Source organism: Choloepus didactylus, chromosome X, assembly GCF_015220235.1.
Source record: "Choloepus didactylus isolate mChoDid1 chromosome X, mChoDid1.pri, whole genome shotgun sequence".
Lineage (NCBI taxonomy): Eukaryota > Metazoa > Chordata > Mammalia > Pilosa > Megalonychidae > Choloepus > Choloepus didactylus.
In genome coordinates this window covers 12907252-12928258 of record NC_051334.1, presented here as the reverse complement: position 1 = coordinate 12928258, position 21007 = coordinate 12907252, and the positions used below count along the sequence as shown (strand labels likewise).

The 21007-nt window shown below is 41.0% G+C and overlaps 1 protein-coding gene across 3 annotated transcripts in view; it reads left to right on the top strand.

The window, feature by feature from the left end:
• The window catches only part of ACE2 (angiotensin I converting enzyme 2), a 62351-nt gene that overhangs the window by 32502 nt on the left and 8842 nt on the right, over nucleotides 1-21007 (top strand). The window contains exons 1-9 of one of the 3 annotated variants that reach the window (XM_037822652.1): nucleotides 4231-4359; nucleotides 4468-4565; nucleotides 8216-8385; nucleotides 11815-12041; nucleotides 14171-14315; nucleotides 16752-16850; nucleotides 17572-17694; nucleotides 18103-18275; nucleotides 19506-19561. In XM_037822652.1, the coding sequence (XP_037678580.1) occupies nucleotides 4473-4565; nucleotides 8216-8385; nucleotides 11815-12041; nucleotides 14171-14315; nucleotides 16752-16850; nucleotides 17572-17694; nucleotides 18103-18275; nucleotides 19506-19561 (1086 nt within the window). In that variant the 5' untranslated portion in view covers nucleotides 4231-4359; nucleotides 4468-4472. Of the gene's footprint in view, nucleotides 1-4230; nucleotides 4360-4467; nucleotides 4566-8215; nucleotides 8386-11814; nucleotides 12042-14170; nucleotides 14316-16751; nucleotides 16851-17571; nucleotides 17695-18102; nucleotides 18276-19505; nucleotides 19562-21007 lie in introns of those variants that run through there. The other 2 variants (XM_037822651.1, XM_037822653.1) reach the window with 2 other exon arrangements.

Here is a 21007-nt window from a genome sequence, read left to right as displayed (position 1 = left end):
TATGTTATACCACTGCCCTCTTACCGCCATAGTTTCTGATATGAAGTCGGCATTTAGTCTTATTGAGGAGTCCTTGTATGTGATGAATAGCTTTTCTCTCACTGCTTTCAGAATTCTCTCTTTATCTTTGGCATTCAACATTTTGATTAGTATGTGCTTTGTAGGAGGCCTATCAGGGTTTATCCTGTTTGGAGTTTGTTGTGCTCCTTCGATGTGTATATTTATGTCTTTCATAAGATTTGGGAAATTTTTGGTCATTATTTCCTCAAATATTCTTTCTACCCCTTTTTCCTTCTCCTCTCCTTCTGGGACTCCCATAATGCATATGTTGATATGCTTCATATTGTCCCATAGGTCCCTTGGGCTCTGCTCACTTTTTAATTCTTTTCTCTATCTGCTCTTCCAACTGTATGATTTCAATTTTCCTGTCTTCTAGTTTGTGGATTCTTTCCTCTGCCTGTTCAAATCTGCTGTTGAATGCCTCTAGTATATTTTAAATCTCCATTATTTATTTTAATTCCCACAAGTTCCATTATGTTCCTTTTTAAACTTTCTAGTTCTTTTTGTTCACACATCATGAACTTTATGTCCTTTAGTTCTATATCCATATTTAGTTTATTTCTATCCATATTTTCCTTTAGATTCTTGAATTGACTTAGGAGATTTGTCTGAACATTTTTGATTAGGAGTTCCACTCTTTGTGTTTCCTCTGAAATTTTCATTTTTTCCCTCGAATCAGCCATCTCTTCCTGGTTTTTTGTTTTTTTTTTTTTTTTGTATGTTTTTTGATAATTCTGTCAGTGTCTGGCCATTTGATTGTTTTGATCTGCTAACTCTGGCTGTCATTTTCTCCTTCTTGCCTAGGGTTTTAGGGAAGATTGGCTGTGTGTTAAGGCTCTTCTTCAGTGCTTGGTCCAGTTTATACTGAACCTTTAGAGAAGCCCAAATTTAACAGTACAGATTTTCTCAGGTCTTTCTGCATCAGCCTCTTGCTCTGGGTATGTGCAATAGCTTTTAAGATTACCCTATTATGTGTGACTGTCCCCACCCACCCCACCCCACCACCCAGGAGAGGATTTCCTCTCCTCTGTTCCTCCTCTGGCTGTTTTCTTTGTTTTTATACAAATTTTGCTCCTCAGCAGCTATGATTTGCTCAACTTTTCTCCAGCTCTCTGGGCCACCTTTCACTCCAGCTTTCAGCCCTGGGTCTGCCCTGCCTTACAGCGGTTCAGTTTCTCCTTTTCATATTACATTTCTACCTCCCATAACTTCCACATTAGGGGATCCTAACCCATAGAGTCAGGTGAGTCAGTGTTCAAAAACAACCAATTTTTTCATTGAGGAACACCAGAAGTTAGGGATGGTCTGGGAGTGTGCACAGCTTGCCAGTAGTTCTGCTGCACATCACTCTGGTTTCTGGGGAGCCACTTTGTGTGATCATGTACACTGATTTCCTTGAGTCTATGTGGCCTTGGGTCCCTGTGCCTGAATGTGCTTGGGACTCCAAGTCACTGTCATGGGTGGTCAGTGACTACAGCAGGAGGTGTGTAGGCCAGAGTGCTGCCACTGTGAGTCTCTTAAACTGCTTGGGATCAAGCTGGGGAGAAGGGTCCAGATTGGCAAGTTCATGCTACTCTCCTACCTATTTTTCTTTTGGTGTTTTTTTTTTACTTTGATGCAGCATTTGTGGAGTCTTTCTCCAGTCTCTACCATCCTCTGGAATTCCAAGCAAGTTGAATCTGCCTTTTGTTTAGCTGTCTCCAAGGGGAAGTGTTACTGGGGATGTCTTCTGCTGCTATCTTGATGACATCTCCCCCCAGGAATTCTTTGTGTACTTGGCTCTTTGTTATTTGCATCAGTAACATTGTCTTTTGGAGTAAGGCTCAAAATAAAACTTTTGAAAAATTCTGTGACTAAAAGGAAGTTAGTAACATTATAGAAATCACAGTTTGAAAGCACTTTCTTCAACAGAAAGGCCATTTTAAATTGTTCCCTATTGTATTATATTATTTTATACATAAAGAGTTATGTTGGCTGCAATCTCAAAGACAAGGGGATTATTTAATATAACGAGAGAAAGAATTCCAAGTTTAAATGAGAGTGGAAATGGGAAAAAAATAATTTTTACTACTCAAGTTTGTTGGCTAAGCTCTCAAGGTGGAGTTTGGCATTTCAGTATTCTATTGTTAGAGGAAAGAAGCTTGGTAGGCTGGAGGTGGTCAGGGTGTGAGAAGGGCTTTCCAGAATTAAGGTATAGCCTGGGTGAAAGGTTTGTAAATTTATTTTAGACTATATCAGTTACACTTGCTGAAGAGTACTTGGCTTGGAATCATTTGAGTATTAATCAAGTCTTCTTCATCATGAAGCAAGAGACCTAGATGAGGAGGAGAATCAGTGTTACAAGAACTTTGGATCCTACCACTGAGAATTTGTAGACCACCCAGGACCTGAGGTCATTGGTAGCAACTCTTCCTTCTTCATCTAGGGAGTAGCCATTCCAGCCCCACCCCAACCTGAGAAGCTGAAGCCAAAGAAAACATCAGTGTTTAGAAATTCCATGCCAAGCATACAATAGTGTACTTACTAAAGTTAAGCTAAGTTGCTGGTAGCTGGTTCTCCTCCACAGCCAAGCCTCATGTCTGTCAGCAGAGAAAATACAGATGAAGTACCTAAGGAGCCTTTTCACCCTAAAGTAATATGGAAATCGTCTACAATATCCTTGACAGGTGTTATTCAGTAACTCAGTTACTGCTTAAACATATCTGGTATAATGTGGCTTTTCCTTCCTTCCAGGGTAGATTAATCCATTGCTAGACAGCCCCAATTATAAGAAAGTTCTACCTTATGTGAACCTCTAATGCCTTCCATTCATTACTCTTAGTTCACATTATGAGGTTACCCAGAATATGTCATTTCTTCTTCTACACAATGGCCTTCCAGATATTTGGAGACAGCCATCATATAGAACACAGCATAGTACTTGGCACAAGAGTATGTGCTCAATACATTTGAATGACTATTATCATCATCATGAATATACTGTTTTCCTTTTTCAAGTTAAATATCCCGCGCAGATTTTTTCAACTCCTCTTCAAAAATCCCACTTCCTGAATTGCTCTCCTTTAAATGAGTTATCCTTTATCAATGTCCTTTTTCAAATATTCAAATGTCATGCCCAGACTGACCAGTTACTCTAGATGAGGTTTGACCAACATTGAGAAAAATGATACCACGACTGCCTTTGTTCTAGACAGTTTAAATCTTAGGATTTAGCCTAAGTTCACATTTGCATTTTAGGAACCACATCTTCATATGCTTTGTTGGCTCACTCTTGGTATTTTACATGTGGAATGTGTTTCAGTAGGATGTTTTATATCATATATCTCAATGACAGATTTTTTTTAATGTAAGCATCAGACTTCACATTTATCTCTACTAAATTTTATCTTTTAAAAAATGAGCTTATTGGAGTACTCTTCATGTAGTTGTGTTGCCCTTTGGGGTCATGAGTCAGGCCCTGATATCAGAATGACTTTTTTTTCTAGATTCATCTTCCCTTTTTTGAGTCTCTAGCCTTGAAATCCAACTTAACAGTTCTTTGATATTTTTGAAATCAGCCAGTTAAGTGTATTACTATAGTACAGTAATAAAAATGGAGCTTAGTTGCTGTTAGTAGAAGTTCCTGAATGATGATCCTGTATGATTTCTCTTGAACCCAATACTAGGCATTAATGATAGTTTAATTTGTAGTATTTTGTCCAGTGGATGGTGTATTATATAGATATCTTTCTAGTCTATAGTAGTTATGATATTCTGTATATTTAGTAAATCTGGCCTTTGAATCATAATTTGAGATGGAAGAAACTCGAATGCTTTCCTAACAAGCTTTGCCTACCCATATAATCTTGTCATTTTAAACTTTTAGAGGAGATAAAAGAAGAAGGAAGAGTTGAAAATTTAAAACAAGAGAAGGAAAAAGAGGCAGTGAAAGAAAGTACAGAACGTGGGTTAAATCTACAATACAGGCATACCTTAAAGATATTGTGGGTTCAGTTCCAGACCCCTGCAATAAAGCAAATATTGCAATAAAACAAGTCACATGATTTTTTTGTTTTTTTTGGTGCATATTAAAGTTATGTTTATATTATACTATAGTCTATTAAGTGTGCAAAATCATTATGTCTAAAAGAACAAAGTACTTACCTTAATTAGAAGGTGACACAGAGACACGAGGTGAGCACATGGTGTTGGAAAAATGGTGCCGATAGACTTTCTCCACACAGCGTTGCCACAAACCTTCAATTTGTAAAAAAACACAGTATCTGTGAAGCGCAGTAAAGCAAAGCTCAGTGAAACGAGGTATGCTTGCACTGTATGCCTTGCTTACCAATCCTACCTCATGCACTGCGTAAAATTGGGTCTATACTTCCGTTGTCATCATATATTAACTAAATCTTTTTTCAATAGGTGATATGTGGGGTAGATTTTGGACAAATCTGTATTCTTTGACAGTCCCCTTTGAACATAAACCAAACATAGACGTTACTGATGAAATGGTAAGACAGGTAAGAAGAAGCCGTAAAAACCAAATTGAAATTCTCTAATTTGTTTCTCTTTATGCTATCTTTCTGCTCTTCCTTTTTGCCTGTGAAGCCATGTAAATAAAAAAAAAATTAAGCAAATTTAAATTTATTTCTAATGTAGCTATCTTTTCACAAAAAAAGTAGCTTACAATGCCAGTGGCCTCAAGTACTTTGAATAACAGGTATGGTGTAGGTCCAAATGGGGATGCTGTGAATTAGCAACTGGCTGGCATCACTCTTTCCAACATTAGTCATAGCTAAGTACTCACTCACTCATCTCTATGAAAAGTAAAAAATAAAGATATCATTAGAAGATTTTTACATATTATTTTTAAATTCATTATTGTTAAAACTATTATGAGTCTTTAAAACAATTTTTAATCACCTTTATTTTACTGTCTTAAATAATGGTTTAAATTATCTGTGTCCCCTTCCATTGATGAAATCATATTATAATTCTGTATTTTTCTTTATTCAACTAAAATTCTACATTTCTGGATAAACTTCATAATTATATTTTTATTGACTGTATAGAATTTCTTTGGACAGTTGTACTATAGTTTACTTTAACTATTTCTGCATTGCTGGATAATTGCTTATTGATGGTTTTAAATCTGTAAGTAACATTGCAACGAACATCTTCACATACAAAACATATTCCTGGGAAAAGTCCATGGCAGAATAAAAATGTGAAGCTGCAAGAGCCTCCAAACACTTATTTTACAGTTTGAAGCCAGTTTTCCACAAGAAGGGGATGAGGCAGGCACACGACTCTTCCAGCCCCATTGCACAGTTGAGCAGCGGTCAAAGCCCACCTTTATGTAGCTCCTTAGCCTTTCTAAAGTGTTTTCACACCCGTCATCTCTCCTAATGTTATTCCTGTAATAAACCTATGACACTGTCAGGACAGGCACTGCAATTGTTCCATGTTGTAGGTGAGGACACCAAGGCTTAGGGGAAATGATTTGCCCAAAGTCACAAAGATATTGAATGGCAACTAAGGTTTTGAACTGAGGACTCCTAATATTTCCAGCTTGCTTTTCTATCCATTCATTCATTCTTCATTCAGCAGATGTTAATTGCTTGCTAGTCAGCACCATTTTGGTAGACATTCATGCTGCTTAAGGATGCCATATTTATCAGTATCAATATTACCTGCAATTAAACCTTTAGAGATCAATAACTTATTTTTAAAAAATCAATAGACCAATGTCCTGTTTCTTAGCCCCAAGAATAGCATAGGGGGGAAAAAAACTTGACCAGTCATTGAAGTCAGAGCAAGTTTTCTGCATCACTATATTAGTAATTCATGACGTGTCTGCCAAGTACACAAACTTAGCTCATCCAAAGTGGGCCTTATCTCCAAAGCAGGCTTGGTCAGCTCCTGGGACACTGGCTCCTGGCAGAATTTTCTTGGTGACAGATGCCTACTGCTGCCTCTCCCAAGTTCCAGAATATTCTAAAAGTTTAGATTCCCATTTAGACCACAAATTTAAGGCCCAACTATTCATTGGCTGCTGGGTCACAACTGGGCCTTTTTGGTTCCAAGAGCCCATGGATCCATGTTTACCTTATTGTTTGTATCTTCCTCCAAGACTAATACAAGACCTTGACCCTTGAAAGAGCTCAGTCAATGATTGTTCACTTGGGTTAAATAGTCTTTAATTTTCTTCTCCTAAGCTAATGCTTATTTTTTAATTGTCACAGTAAATAGAAGGTTATTGTTTTTGTTTATACTTAATATATAAAGTATAAAGATACAAAGCATCACATATAATCTCATCCTGCCTACTGTTAACATTTGCATGTATTTCCTCATTAAGATTATACTATATTAGCAGTTTATATATTCTACTTTTTCACTTGCTATTACATTGTAAATATTTTATCACATCAACAGAAATTCTTTAGTGAATGGGTGCGCAAGTTTCCATTCTACAATGACATCATTATTTATTTAACCATTCTGGTGGATATTTCTGCTTTTTTCCTACCAAAAAAAATGATCATTTAAAACATAATTCTTTGACCTAATTTCTCATGATGCCCTAGGTTAGATCCCTAGAGAAGCATTACTGAGACAAAGAGCACAAACTATTTGAAAGCTATCCTTAAGCATTGTTCCTGTTTGCTAGAGCTGCCATTATGCAAAATACCAGAAATGAACTGGCTTTTATAAAGGGGATTTATTAGTTTACAAGTTTACAGTTCTAAGGCCATAAAAGTGTCCAAACTAAGGCATCAACAAGAGGATACCTTCACTGAAGGAAGGCCAATGGCGTCCGACACCTCTGTCAGCTGGGAAGGCATGTGGCTGGTGTCTGCTGGTCCTCTGCTCCTGGGTTGAGTTTCAAAATAGCTTTCTCCAAAACATCTCTGGCCTTCTGTCTCTCTTAGCTTCTCTCAGCTCTCTACTTGATTCTGCTGGGACATTTCTCTCTACGCATCTGGGAGTCCTCTCTTAGCTTCTCTAGGGCAAACTCTGGGCTTCATCTCTTAGCATCTGTTCTAGTTTGCTAATGCTGCCGGAATGCAAAACACCAGAAATGGATTGGCTTTTATAAAGGGGGTTTATTTGGCCACAAAGTTACAGTCTTAAGGCCATAAAGTGTCCAAGGTAAGTCATCAACAATTGGGTACCTTCACTGGAGGATGGCCAATGGTGTCTGGAAAACCTCTGTTAGCTGGGAAGGCATGTGGCTGGCATCTGCTCCAAAGTTTGGGTTCAAAATGGCTTTCTCCCAGGATGTTCCTCTCTAGGCTGCAGTTCCTCAAAAATGTCACTCTTAGTTGCTCTTGGGTTATTTGTCCTCTCTTAGCTTCTCCGGAGCAAGAGTCTGCTTTTTCAACGGCCGTCTTCAAACTGTCTCTCATCTGCAGCTACTCTCCCAGCTTCTGTGCATTCTTCAAAGTGTCCCTCTTGACCGTAGCTCCTCTTAGAATGTCACTCTCAGCTGCATTGAGTTCCTTCTGTTTGTCAGCTCATTTATATGGCTCCAGTGATTTAATTTAGACCCACCCTGAGTGGGTGGGGTAACACCTCCATGGAAATTATCCAATCAGAGTCATCACCCACGGTTGGGTGGGGCGCATCTCCACGGAAACACTCAAAGAATTACAATCTAATCAATGCTGAAACATCTGCCTACACAAGATTACATCAAAGATAATAGTGTTTTGGGGGACATAATCCATACAAACTGGCACAGCATCTCCAAACGTCCTTCTGTTTTCATCTCCAAGAGTCTCCAAGCATCTTTCTCAGCTCCTGAGTCCTGTCTCTCTTCCTGAGTTTCTTAAAGGACTCCAGTGATCTAATTAAAACCTACCCTGAATGGATGGGGCCACACATCCATGGAAATGATCTAATCAAAATGTCTTACCTACAGTTGGGTGAGTCACACCTCCATGGAAACAACCTAATCAAAAAGTCACACCCTAATCAAAAAGATTAATAAGTCTGCCCCCACAAGATTGCATTAAAGAGCATGGCTTTTCTGGGGGGTACAATAGATCCAAACCAGCACATACGTAGACAAATTGGCTTCCAGAGGGGTTATGCCAATGTACATATTCAACAGAAAGAATGCTGTTATTTTAATGCTGGAACTGAATACTCTTATTTTTTTCAGGCCTGGGATGCAAAGAGGATATTCAAAGAGGCCGAGAAGTTCTTTGTGTCTGTTGGTCTTCCTAAGATGACTCAAGGATTCTGGGACAACTCCATGCTGACTGAGCCTGGTGACAACCGGAATGTGGTCTGCCACCCCACAGCATGGGACCTGGGGAAAGGCGATTTCAGGTAGTGGGGCTGATACTTACATGGCTGATACTAAGATGAGGGACAACAGAGCCAGGGTGTGGTCAAACTGGATTTGCTTCTCTGACCAGTAAAGGCTGGGAGTCCATGAGAACACATCTTGGCTTTCCAGGAAAAGTGGATTACCAACCAGCTAGCCCTAACTTGAACCTTTAGCCAATCTGCCTCAATTGGAAGTAATACCTATGCACCTGTTAGAATTGCATAGTCATGGAAATGGTGATGCCCACCTTAGAAAAGTTTTGGTACTAAGATTTATGGATGATGGATGTGTGAATCAGGCATTGATCCTCCCTCAATGTTTCCCTCTTGTGAGTGAGACAGGACAGGTGAATAAATAAACTGGGACAAAAGCAGTGCATGTCTTAAGAGAGACACAGGTAATGCTCTATGGGGAATTAGGAGAGAAGAAGTGACTATACCTGCAATAGGGGGTGACTCGGACAGCGCTTTGTGGGTGGCAATTGAACAGGGCTTGAAAGATCAGAAGAATTGGGACAGACAGAGATGGGAGGAGGACACTGGACTGGGAGAACACCAGGAGCAGATGCAGAGAGGCTGGGCCCGGGGTGTGAGCTGGAGTCAGCAGGTTAGGCCTGAGAGGAGGGCCCATCAGAAGAAGCATGGGCTCTGGCGTCGGGTTCAGATCCCGGGTGGTGCCACTTAGTGACTATGTAACCTTGGGCAAGGTATCCAACCTTCTTGGGTTTCAGTTTCCTTATCTATAAAGTGGACTGCTAATCCCCAGATAGCAGGTTTATGAGTGTCTTAGGTTGGGTTCCCTAGCTTGAGAAGGAGATTCTTTTACTAATGCTTTATTGACGGAGCCCTCTTAGGAAAAAGGGTGTGAGGAAAACAGGGTGGAGCAAGGGAAGGTATTAAGCAAGGACGTGGTCTCAGCTGGAGACTTGCTTCAGCCGGATCCCACAGGGCACTCTGGAGCATGGTTTGTAACACAGAGTTGGCCCCACCTTGAGGCAAGGGGACTGGCCTTTTGAACCCCCATATTAGTCGGTCGTTGCCTGTGAAGTGCCCCAGAAGTTAAGGGAATTTAACTTCCTGGTTGAGGCACCTCCTTTGTGGTCAAGGGCAGTGAAGGAGAAAATGGCTATTATCCCTTAACAGTGATGACTCAAGCAGATGGGGGATGGGTGCCCCTGCCTGCTAAAGGGGATCTGAGTGGGGGCCCCACAGCATTCACTGGAGTAGGGGTCAGCAAGCCTTTCCTGTACAGGGCCAGATAGGAAATAGTTTAGGTTTTGGTGGTCTCTGTTCCAGCTACTCAACCCTGTCCTTCTAGCATGAAAGCAGTCCTGCACAATCTATAAGCAAATAGGCATAGCCATGTTACAGGAAAACTTTATTTAAAAAACAGGCAGCCAGTCGCAGGCCATTGTTTGCAAGCCCCAGTATTAGAGTGAGGCTCAAAAATGAGAAAATACATGTAAGTTTCCTGGCATAGGACCAGTAGACATTAATAAATGATAACTATTCTTATAACCATTTCAAAAGAAAATAGTGAGAAACCAAGTTAGAAAAGCAGGTTGAGGTCAGATTGAGGTGTATAAATAAGGCTGAATTTATTCTTGAGCAGTGGTGAGTCCTTGAAGGGAATTGATCAGGAGGGTGCCTGGATCAGAGTGGTAGGACAACCAATTTAGGAATCTATTGAAATATGACCCCTACACCCACCTGAATGAAACTGCTCTTGCCAAGTTGAAGAGGATCCCCACCCAACGGCCAAACACAGCCCTCGTCTCATTGTCGCGGCTCAAAAGCGAGTCCTCGCCTGAGATGCACAGAGTCAATCAGTAGACGCCAGGATTTTGAGAAGATAAAAAGTTTATTTAGCAAAGACCAGCCTTGTGAAGACAGGAGGGCAGTTTCCTCAAATCTGTCTTCCTGAATTGGAGACACTTTCAGTTTTATAGCATGCAAAGGCAGGCAGGCTTAGGTTAATGAGCAAGGTGGTTTGAGATGATGAGGTCAGAGATTGTCTAATTACTTAGTATGTGCAGAGTGATTATATGGTTAGGCTACTGTGCTTGTCAGGTGTGCTAACCTTGATTAGAACTGGCTTGGTTCAGCAAGATAGTTTAGGCATTTTGGGATTTTAGTTCTAGGCTGACTCATATTAATCACCTCAGGGGTTTGTGCAAGGACACCCGACTTCAGGGGGCTGTGTGCCATGGCACTCAACTTCAGAGTTGCAAAACAAGATAAGGGGATACTAACGGGGTCATTCACGAGTTGTCTTGTTATTGTCCAGTTACAGGGTGCAGTTTCAAAACGTAGCACCAGCAAAACAGGGCATCTGGGTTACAGTTCAGTGAGTGTGATTTTTGCTATTATAATTAGGCAAAGTTTTCTCCTAGGTTAACTTTCTTTTTAATTGTACGTATCTTGGTGGTTAGAGACAATTAAGGCTGGTCTAGCTGGAGCCATTAAAAACAAGATATCTATGACGTGTGTAGGTGTGTATTTTGGAGATCAGAGAAAAGAGAAATGGAAACTTTTGCAACCTAGTCAGTGAGGGAGCTGCCTCAGAAAGTGGTCAGTGTGGGAGGGGAGATTATGAAAAACAGGTCAGAGTCTGCCACAATTGGACCACAACAGCATTCAACAATGTTGAAGAGTTGTCTTTGAAATGCTGTTTTTCCTTGACTTCTGCATTGTTATTCTCCTCTGGACTTCTTTGACCTGATTGTACTTTCTCTGTCTTTCCCTGAATCATCTTCCTTTCCCCACTTCCTAGGGCCTGCCAGAGCTTTGTCTTTGGCCCCTTTACTTGTAATTCTACACTTGCTTCACAGGCCATCACATCCACTCCCCACCTTACAGGCTAATGTTTCTCAAACATCAATTTTCAGTCCCTTTTTCTGCCACTTCTCCATCCCGATTAGAAAGAACTGCTTACAGTGTCCTGGACACCATGTTTGTTTTTCAATCCTTTCTCAGTTAGCACTTCCAAGAATGCCCATCTCTTTCCCCTCCCTGCCATCTACCTGGCAAACTCCTGCACATCCATCAAAGTTCAGATTGCTCGTTGACTCTTCAGTTATGCCCCTCTTGGTGGTTCCAGGAGACTTGCCTATCACTCACTTGTTTTTATGCCCAAGGCATTTTCTACTGATCAGTTATAGAGCACTTGTCTCAGAGTTTCTGTAGAGAGGGACTATGTTTATCTGTCTTCCTGTTAGTCTGTGAGAAGGAGAACAGTATTGAGCCTTTACCATCATTTTGTACTGAGCACCTAGAATAGTTTCTAGGACAAATAGGTAGGTACTCAAGATTCATTGGTGAATAAATCTTGGAAGGATGATCCATGCTACCGAAACCCCATCCACCTCTACTGTGATCATTAAATGACACTCAGTGAGATTCATTTTAATCTTGCCCATTTATGTGCAGAATCAAGATGTGCACAAAGGTGACGATGGACGACTTCCTGACAGCCCACCACGAGATGGGACACATTCAATATGACATGGCATATGCCATACAACCCTATCTGCTAAGAAATGGAGCCAACGAAGGGTTCCATGAAGCTGTTGGGGAAATCATGTCACTTTCTGCAGCTACACCTAAGCATTTGAAAGCCATTGGTCTCCTGCCACCTGATTTTCAAGAGGACTTTGGTACGGACATTTTTTCATGGCTTATGTTGGGGATTCTTTAGTCTGATGTGGGCAAAGGTGTTTGTTATCATGCATAGGAAATATCTATTTTTTGCCACATAATCTATAAGATATTTATGGGTAATGGGAAATTGCTACTGATAAAAAATTTTTAAAGTGTATATCAGAATATGCCAAATTGTAGCTTTGTATCTTTGAAAACTGAATAAGATAGGTAACTGAATCAATAGACTTGGGACCCTAAGAAACAGATAACATGAAGTTGTTTTGTTTTGTTTTGTAAGATACTGAAACAGGCCCACAGAATTGAAATGTCTTGTCCAATGTCACCCAATTCATTAGTATCAGGATTCTGACTAGAGCCTTCTGGTTTTAGGTTTTAAAAATCCATTATATCTGGAACAGATTCTAAAAACTCTTTTACAGAGGAGCAAACTGAAGCCAAGAGTGGGAAAGTACCTAGCCCATGGTCACAGAGTAATGAAGTGGCAGAACCAGAAACAGAGCTCAAACTAAAGCTTTTCCCATAATATCATGCAAGTCAAAGTATAACTTGAGATTTGAGAGTTTTTAGAGACTATCAAGAATGTCAAGATTGGAAGGGACCTAAGTGTTGTTCATCCAGCTGATGCATGAGTTTCCCCCTGCAACAACCCCTCCAATCCATGCTATCCTTCAGTAATCGCCTGACAGACAACCTACTTGACTGGAGGCAGCCCATTCCTCTTTGGGCAGCTTGGACGTGATGGAGCATGCCAGATGTTCACAAAATCCGGGGTCTTCTGTGAGGATGCGTGCCTCTTGATTCCTCCTTGTAAAAGGAGGACAGTTAGAGCCAAATGCCTTCTCTCCTTCCAGATATTTCTCTTCCCTCATTTTAGCTATTTTGACACATAAACACCAACTGGCTGGAGTATTTGGTCAATGAGGTCAAGGTCATAAGCACCGTCCTTGTGTGGGCAGTCCATTTTGCTTTGATCACCAGCTCTAGACTCTCTCTGATCTCAAGAGGGCCTGGAGTGTGGGAGCCCAGAGCCAGCAGGTTCTAGGCCAGTGGTGGCATACCACCATGAAGGGGACGACAGAAACAAGGACATTAACGGTAGTCGTACCTACTTCCTAATTTAAAAATATCATTCATTCAAGTCAATTGCCAGACAATTATTTATCTTCTTCTTCTTCTTTTTTTTTTTTTAGCATTCCCTGCCAGCAGGCAAAGAGAGTTGGATCACTACATTTCTTAAGATGGTTCTAGATGTGGTTAAACCACCGGTTTGAAAAAGCCTTACTCATTTCTTTGGCTTTGTCCTGACCTCTGAATGATGTTAAGCAAATACATTCCTTCATTCCTTCCTTCTCTCCTTCCTTTGCTCCCTTCCTTCCCTCTTTCAAACTTATTTATTGAGAACATACCATGGGCAACGCATTCTTCTAGATCCCACATACAATTGTGTGTCGAGTAGATAATGCCTGAGGATGCCTCACTGGTACACTGCAGATGATCCCTATTGTCTCTTGACTTCGCTGGTAAAGGATAAATGAAGCAACATGATCTGTTAAAGCGTTTACAATTCTTAGTAAGAAAGATGTCCGTGCATTTAAAGTACATTCTTGTTTTGATTTTCCAGTGGATGGTGTCCTCTAGAGAGACCCTTTTCTGTTTTTAATTCCTCCCTGGTTTGCTGGCTTTTGACCATATCTCTTTCATTTTTGTTTATTTAACAAAAACTCACAGAGGGCTTCACATTCCAGACACTGGGCTAGGTAGAAAGTCTTGAATAAGACTTTAGCAGTCATTGCCTTCATGGAGTTTGCAGCAATAAACAGTGTGATTGGGAAAGTAGATAAACGTGCCCTAATTAGCTCTGATAAAAAAAGGTGAATGAAACTAATAAAAAAATGAGGTTTGGGGCTACTTGTGGATTCTATTTCTCCATCTGCCCCAGAACTTCACCCTATTCCAAGTTCCTTAGCTGAGAAAATAAATATATACATATTATCACATCTACTGTCAATAGTTCTCCTACAATCATCTTATAGTAAGTATATCTTGAGGAAGTGTATCTCAAATGCAAAACATACACTGCCATTCTGATCTTAATATTTATACTTTGCCATTTTGCTTTCAGAGACAGAAATAAACTTCCTACTCAAACAAGCGCTCACGATTGTTGGAACTCTGCCGTTTACCTACATGTTAGAGAAGTGGAGGTGGATGGTCTTCAGGGGTGAAATTCCCAAAGAGCAGTGGACGAAAAAGTGGTGGGAGATGAAGTAAGTTGATGAATATGCAATCAGTAAAAGAAAGTATTTGACTGATTTTATATATATACATACATACATACACACACATACACCCCTATCTATATCTCTCTGTGTCTGTGTATCATCCATCTATCTAACTGTCATCATCATCTCTAGGTAGACATACAGACTACTGGTTTCTGTGCTCCACTGCCTGAGGAGTTCCTCTGGCCACTAGAGTCCTCCGAGGCAGAAAGGATTGAAGAACTAATGCCACTCCCATCAGCCCTCAACTTAGGACTCATGGGAGTTGGCAGATAAATTCCGCAGCTCCCTTGCCCTTAGGTGGGCTGACTCCTAGAGTTCTTTGAAGGATTAAGCTCCATTTACGCAGAGTGGCAACTTTCTTGATAGCACACCTTTTGGGGGGCTGCTTTCTCGTCTCTCTCTTAACTTCCTCACTCCTTTGCTGGTATTTCCTGGGATCACCTCCCAGGGCATTGTCTCAGGGTCTACTTCTGAGGGAACCCAATTTAAGACAACTAGGATTGGGATTCATAGCCAGAGTAACTGGGATTTCAATGGACAAATCTTGAAGGCTAGTGATGCAGGGTTAAGTGTGTGGAAAAGAGAGAGAAAGGCATTTAGACTAGAGGAGTGCCACTAAACCACACAGACACAGACACAAACACACACACACACACACACACACACACACACAGAGCCTCCTTTTTATCTTTTAAGCCTCCATTTGTGTGCCATCTCCTCAGACAAATTTTCCTTGGCTCTGTCCCCCACCCATTAAGGGTCAGGCAACACTACTTCATGCTCTATCTTCTTAAGTGTTAGGTGCCCCCATTAAAACTGTGATATTATTTAGAAAGTGATCAAATGATTAATTTTTTATGTATTCTTTTAAACAAAAATATTGACCCCATATTTTAGGCAAAGTACTGGGGATCCAGTGCTGATCCTTGACCTCAAAGAACTTTTAGCCAATGGGAGGATATGGAAAACAAAGTCCCTGCGACGTGTTGTGTTGTGATGGGAGGGTACTGGGAGCCATGGCCATCCAAAGGGAGATCCAAAGCCCAAGCTGGGGAGTCAAATGAAGAGATGGCATCCAAGCTGAGCCCTGAGGACTGGGGAAGAGTTAACCAGGTGTGTGTAAAGGCTGAGGACAGAGGGAATACAGGGAATTTCAAGCTAGAGAAAGCTTGGCATATTGGGGCAACTGATAGTGATCCATTTCAGTAGTTTTGGCACTACGTCATTCATCATGGTATCCCGAGTGCCTTGCACATAAGAAATAAATAGGTACTGGGTGAAAGAATTACAAAAGAAGAAAGAGAGAAATAAGAAGGGAGGGAAGGAGGGAGGAAGGAAGGAAGAAAGGAAGGAAAAGAGAGTGACAGCTTCTCCCCACCATCTATTAGACCTCTCTTAATTCCTTTGTTCTTCATTTTTCTTATTTTTCCTTTTTGCAGTGAAGATCTACATATGTAACACTCAGTCACACATCCATAAGTTTAAGTCAGTGCCCCTCTTCTGCCAAGATTCTCTCTAACATGACCCTTTTTTGGGAGGAGGGAGGCGGCATCGGTAACAACTCTCTAGCATTTGAGTATCACTGAGGCTGTCTATAAATAACCCACAATCAAAAGAGAAAAAATATATTTAGCTCACACAATTCCAAATGAGTAGTTTCACTAACTTTTTTCCTGATGGAATTAATTTTTTGATCCCGCTTAGTTAGGGTTAGGGTTAGGAATCAGACCCTTAAATTATTCATCTATGCATTCATTAGTCCTTCATTCATTCAACAAAAATATATGGAGTCTTTCCTTTGCAATAGGCACTGTGTTCACTGCTGGAACTATAAAGACCACCAAGACATGGTCCTGCCCTGTAGGAATTCATGTCTGGGGGAGGGGGTGGTGCTGAGCTATATGTGAATAATTACAAAATGGAGAGGGAAATGGCAAAGGAGGCAGAGCTAGAAAAGGCTAAGGGAGCTGGACAGCTGACTGACTGGAAGGCGGGTGGCACCAGGGGCAGGCCTCCCAGAGGAGGGGAAGTTTGAGCTAATCCTTGAAGGACGAGTAAGATTTCACTTTAACAAAATGCTGCCTACCAGAAGCACATAAAGTATGACACCAGAGAGTGATTATTGGGACTTTCCCAGTAGATTTGTGGCCATGCAATAGCAATTTATGAATTTTATTAAATTAGTGTTTTGAAGGCATAGCTATTTTCCAATGGTTTATTCTGGCTGAATTTGAAAAAAAGAGACAGAATCACATAATGGGCTTTACACTTCATTTTTTTTCCAGTTTCTATGTGTCACCTGGCAACCAGTTCCAAAGCAAACACCATTGACCGATGAAGTTGCCCGGGTTGCACCCAGCCCTACTTTCTTGTGACAGGGACCCATGGCTAACGTGTCTTTTCCTTTTCTCCCCAAAGGCAAGAGATAGTTGGGGTGATGGAACCTGTGCCTCATGATGAGTCCTACTGTGATCCTGCGACTTTGTTCCACGTTGCTAATGATTACTCATTCATCCGGTAAATGACACTTTTCTTCTCACTAGGGTTTTCTCATCTAGGGTTTGTGGACAGCTGTGCTGGTGGCAAGGATACAGGGATCGATGAAATAATGACTGTCATTTCTCTTTCAGTCTCCATGACCCCCCACCCCCACCCCCAGGAAGCTCATATAGATAACCTTCAATTCCACTTAACTCAATACAATTTACTGGGTTAAATAAAACGTGGGAGATCTCTTCCTCCTTAACAAGGAATTAGTAGTAGTATTGGGAGAAAGAGAATTTGTTTGTCTTCTCACCACAGGCAGAGTTCAGAGGGTATTGTAATAGAAAGAGCATTTTTAACTTCAAGTAGAAAAACCTATGTTCCTCACCTCTTAGACCCTGATCTTGACTTTGCTGAGCCTCAGTTTCATTATTTGTAAAATGGAAATAATATAATTGCCTTCCTAGAAGGATCACTTGTCACCATTCACATGAAAGGGCTATAAATCTGTAAGATCCAATACAAACGAGAGCTAACATTGAACAAAGTAGCCCCGCATTGTTTATCAGCTGACACACAAAATGCAAGTAGGTTATGATGAGTCTGTAGGGTTCACATTTGGATCTTTGTAGAGAGAAAGATTTGACTAGTATCTCTTTGGCTACTTGGGCCCCAGAAATGAAATTTCTGCCCCAATCTAGGACTCTATCACAGTAACTATACACAGGATTGCTTTTGTTTGTTTCTTGTACAGATATTATACAAGGACCATCTATCAATTCCAGTTTCAAGAAGCCCTTTGTCAAGCAGCTAATCATCAAGGCCCCCTGCACAGATGTGACATCTCAAATTCCACCGAAGCAGGGCAGAAGCTGCTGTAAGAAATGCCTCCAAATGTTGAACCTCTCCTAGTAACCAATATTATTCATTTCCATGCCTAGGTTTGAGTTTGATTTTATTTTATGAAAAGCATATCTTTGGCCTCAAAATGTTCTCTCCTACATTTTAAATGTTAAATGTGTGGTCAGGCAGGAACCAAGATCATGCGATGGCTGGATGGGCCCCTCCTCTCCTTGCCATGACTGCAGAGCTCCCTCCGTAGAAACCGGAAGAGCGGAGAGATGGGGAGATGAACCCTCACTCTTGAACAGCACACATTTTTTTTATCTGCCAGGAACATGCTTGTTCAAGTCAAAGAGAAAAAAGAACGTATAGATGACAGATGTAGACAGATGTAAATCTGGAATCCCTCAAGTGGCCCTGAACCCCCTCTTTTTTCGTATAGCAATATGCTGAAGTCTGGAAAATCGGAACCCTGGACTGCTGCATTGGAACATGTTGTAGGAACAAAGCACATGGATGTAAAACCACTGCTCAACTACTTTGAGCCCTTGTTTACCTGGCTGAAAGACCAGAACAGGAACGTCCCTGTGGGATGGAGCACCGACGGCAGCCCAGGTGGGTACAACAGATTGACGTTTCACATCGTTCCCTCTCTGCTTCTCCCCAGTCTACTCTGGCTCCAGTTTCGTGGGGCTCTGACCAAGCTGAGTATGTTTTCCCTCTCTGCTGACCCTGCTTCAGACTCTGCTGTCCATGGCAACTGCCATGTTATGGGGGAGGGAACGCAACATCTGTTGAGCTCATACTATGTACCAGGCACAGTGAAAGCTACTTGACACGCACACTCTCTTTCAAGTCCACTTTATTAGCCCCATCTTTAAAAGACAATAGCATAGCAGTCTCCAACTCACTGCACTCGCATCCTACTTTTCAAAGACAAATACTTTTACCAATTTTAATGTCATTAGCTCTTCTTTCTGGCAGTTGCTTTCCTATTGCTAAATAATCTGTTTCTATCACTGTTTCTTTATTGATCGGTTTTAGAACCTCATTTCAACCTACGTGTCCACTTCCCTTTCTCACACTGCCAACAAAGCTTTATCACAATTTTTAGTAAAGGCTTTATCAATGTTTGTATCATTATGCATGCAAAGCCAAGTAATAAAGTACTTTTTATTCTTTCTTATGTGGTTTTTGTTTGTCCTGGAGTTTCTACTTGCCACTTTTTTTTTTTTTTTGCTTGCCTAATTTGCTATCTACATATCATTATTTTTTCCCAACTACTCCAACATATCTATTCTTTTCAGCTTCATATTTCCCCCAGAGATCTCCTGTTTAGAGTTTTACATCCTTCTGTCTGAATCTGGACCAGAGTTTTCATCCTCAGTCATCCCTTTACTGCTCTCCTGGGTTGAATCTGCTGCTTCCTGGGTTCTATGTCTTCTTTCTGGGTTTACCCCTTGTTTTGCTGGAGCACAGCCTCCAAGTGATTTTCTAAGCAAGGGCATGCAGGGTAGGATGATCAACTGTTCCCCAAAGTAGCTTTAACCACATCCTGGCTCTCATTCCCCGTTTTCAGCCTAGTATCTTTTCCATGCTCTGCTATACCTGAGTCCTCAGCCTCTCTGGGATACTCTCTTTTTGGGTCTGTGCCCCTTCTGTATACACACTAGGCCATGGCTTCCCTGTCCCTCCTCCATCACTTCTCAGTTCCCAAAAGTGTGTTATACTTTTAAATGAATTCCTTTACTGTCACTTTAGTGGGATCTTGGGAAGGGAAGGAAGTAAACATACACAGTCAATCTGTCATCTGTAACCATCAGCTTGTGATTTTTCTTTAATCAGATGCTGACCAAATCAAAGTGAGAATAAGCTTAAAATCAGCTCTTGGAGATAAAGCGGTAAGCATTGTAGATAGCGTGTCCATTTCTTTTCAATGCATTTCCTCTATATGGGACACCACAAGTCCATTCCAGTGCTGTCTGAAAGACTAGAGGCCAGTGGTTCTATTCAAAACTATGAGCCTCAGACTCTGGGGCTTCATCTTTGTTTTTGATTTTTTTGTTTGTTTGTTTTTTGGTAACACATTCCTTATTGGACACTCTATGCCTCCTTCGCACTTGTCAGCTTGAAGGTGTTATGAAGATCAATAAGAAAACATCTATTCCAATCCTTAAATATCAAGGATTATGTACCACACTTCCAATTCACTTTTATCACTATTACTTGTATTTGAGGATGAGAACATGTATATATTTTGAGAGGTTGTTTTTAGAAGTAGTATGGATAGTTTTTGTTTTGTTTTGTTTGTTTTAACCAACCATCCATATTCTGGCTCTACTTCGAGTGTGGTCCCCGGACCTGAAGCATCCACAGCCCCTGGGAACTTGTTAAAAATGCAGAATCTCAGGCCCCAGCCCTGGACCTGCTTAACCAGAATCTGCATTATAACAAGACCCTCAGGTGATTCCTATACACAGGAAACCTGGGAAGTTCTGATTTAGAACATTTTCTCAAACTTGGCTGCACATTGGAGACATGTGGGAAGTTTTAAAAATATTAACGCCTATGTCCCCACCCCCACCCCACCCCCGAGATTCTGATTTAATTGGTTTGGGGTGTGGCTTCAAGAGTTAGGCATCTAGAGTTTTAAAATCTTCCCGGGTGATTCTCATTACTACCACGTTTGGGAACCACTAACTTAGAGATGCTTTTTGAGGGTGCAAAATGTTGTAAGAAAATAACATTACTCACAGCTTCATGTGAATTTACTTTAATCAGCTACTGCTTTTTCCTGAACACCTGTCTCAGGTGATCCGGTCTGAGGAAGTAGGAACTTTGGGAAAGTGGAGAGGAGAGAGTAGACTCAGTCCGATGGAGATCAGAGGCCTGGGTGGGGGCAGGTATTCTGAAGGCTTTGCAGGTTTAGAAGCCAACCTGGGGCCCCTGGGCCAAACGGTCCAAGGCGCTACAGAAAATTGTTGCCTGCATCGGCTAGATCCAAGAAATTGTATTTCTACCCCCTTACTTTTCCTGGGAAGTTCAATATGGTCTGAGGCTCAGCAGTAGTTGCAGTGTATTTTTCGTAGATAAGTAAAACATCAAAATATAAATGACAAAAGTGAACATTTAGGAAAGAAATACTGAAAATGGAGGTGCACTGCTTCCCAAACCCTGAAAGTTCAAGTTTCCAATTTCTTAATCATTGTTTGTCTATGGGATTATTTCTCTTGCTGTCATATTTTTATTAGTGCTTCCTTGGCCTCATCAATTTTAATTACTCTCAGCAGATCAGGATCCTTTTTAATTATCTTTTTCCCCCCTTATCATTTGTCCCCATGTTCGCT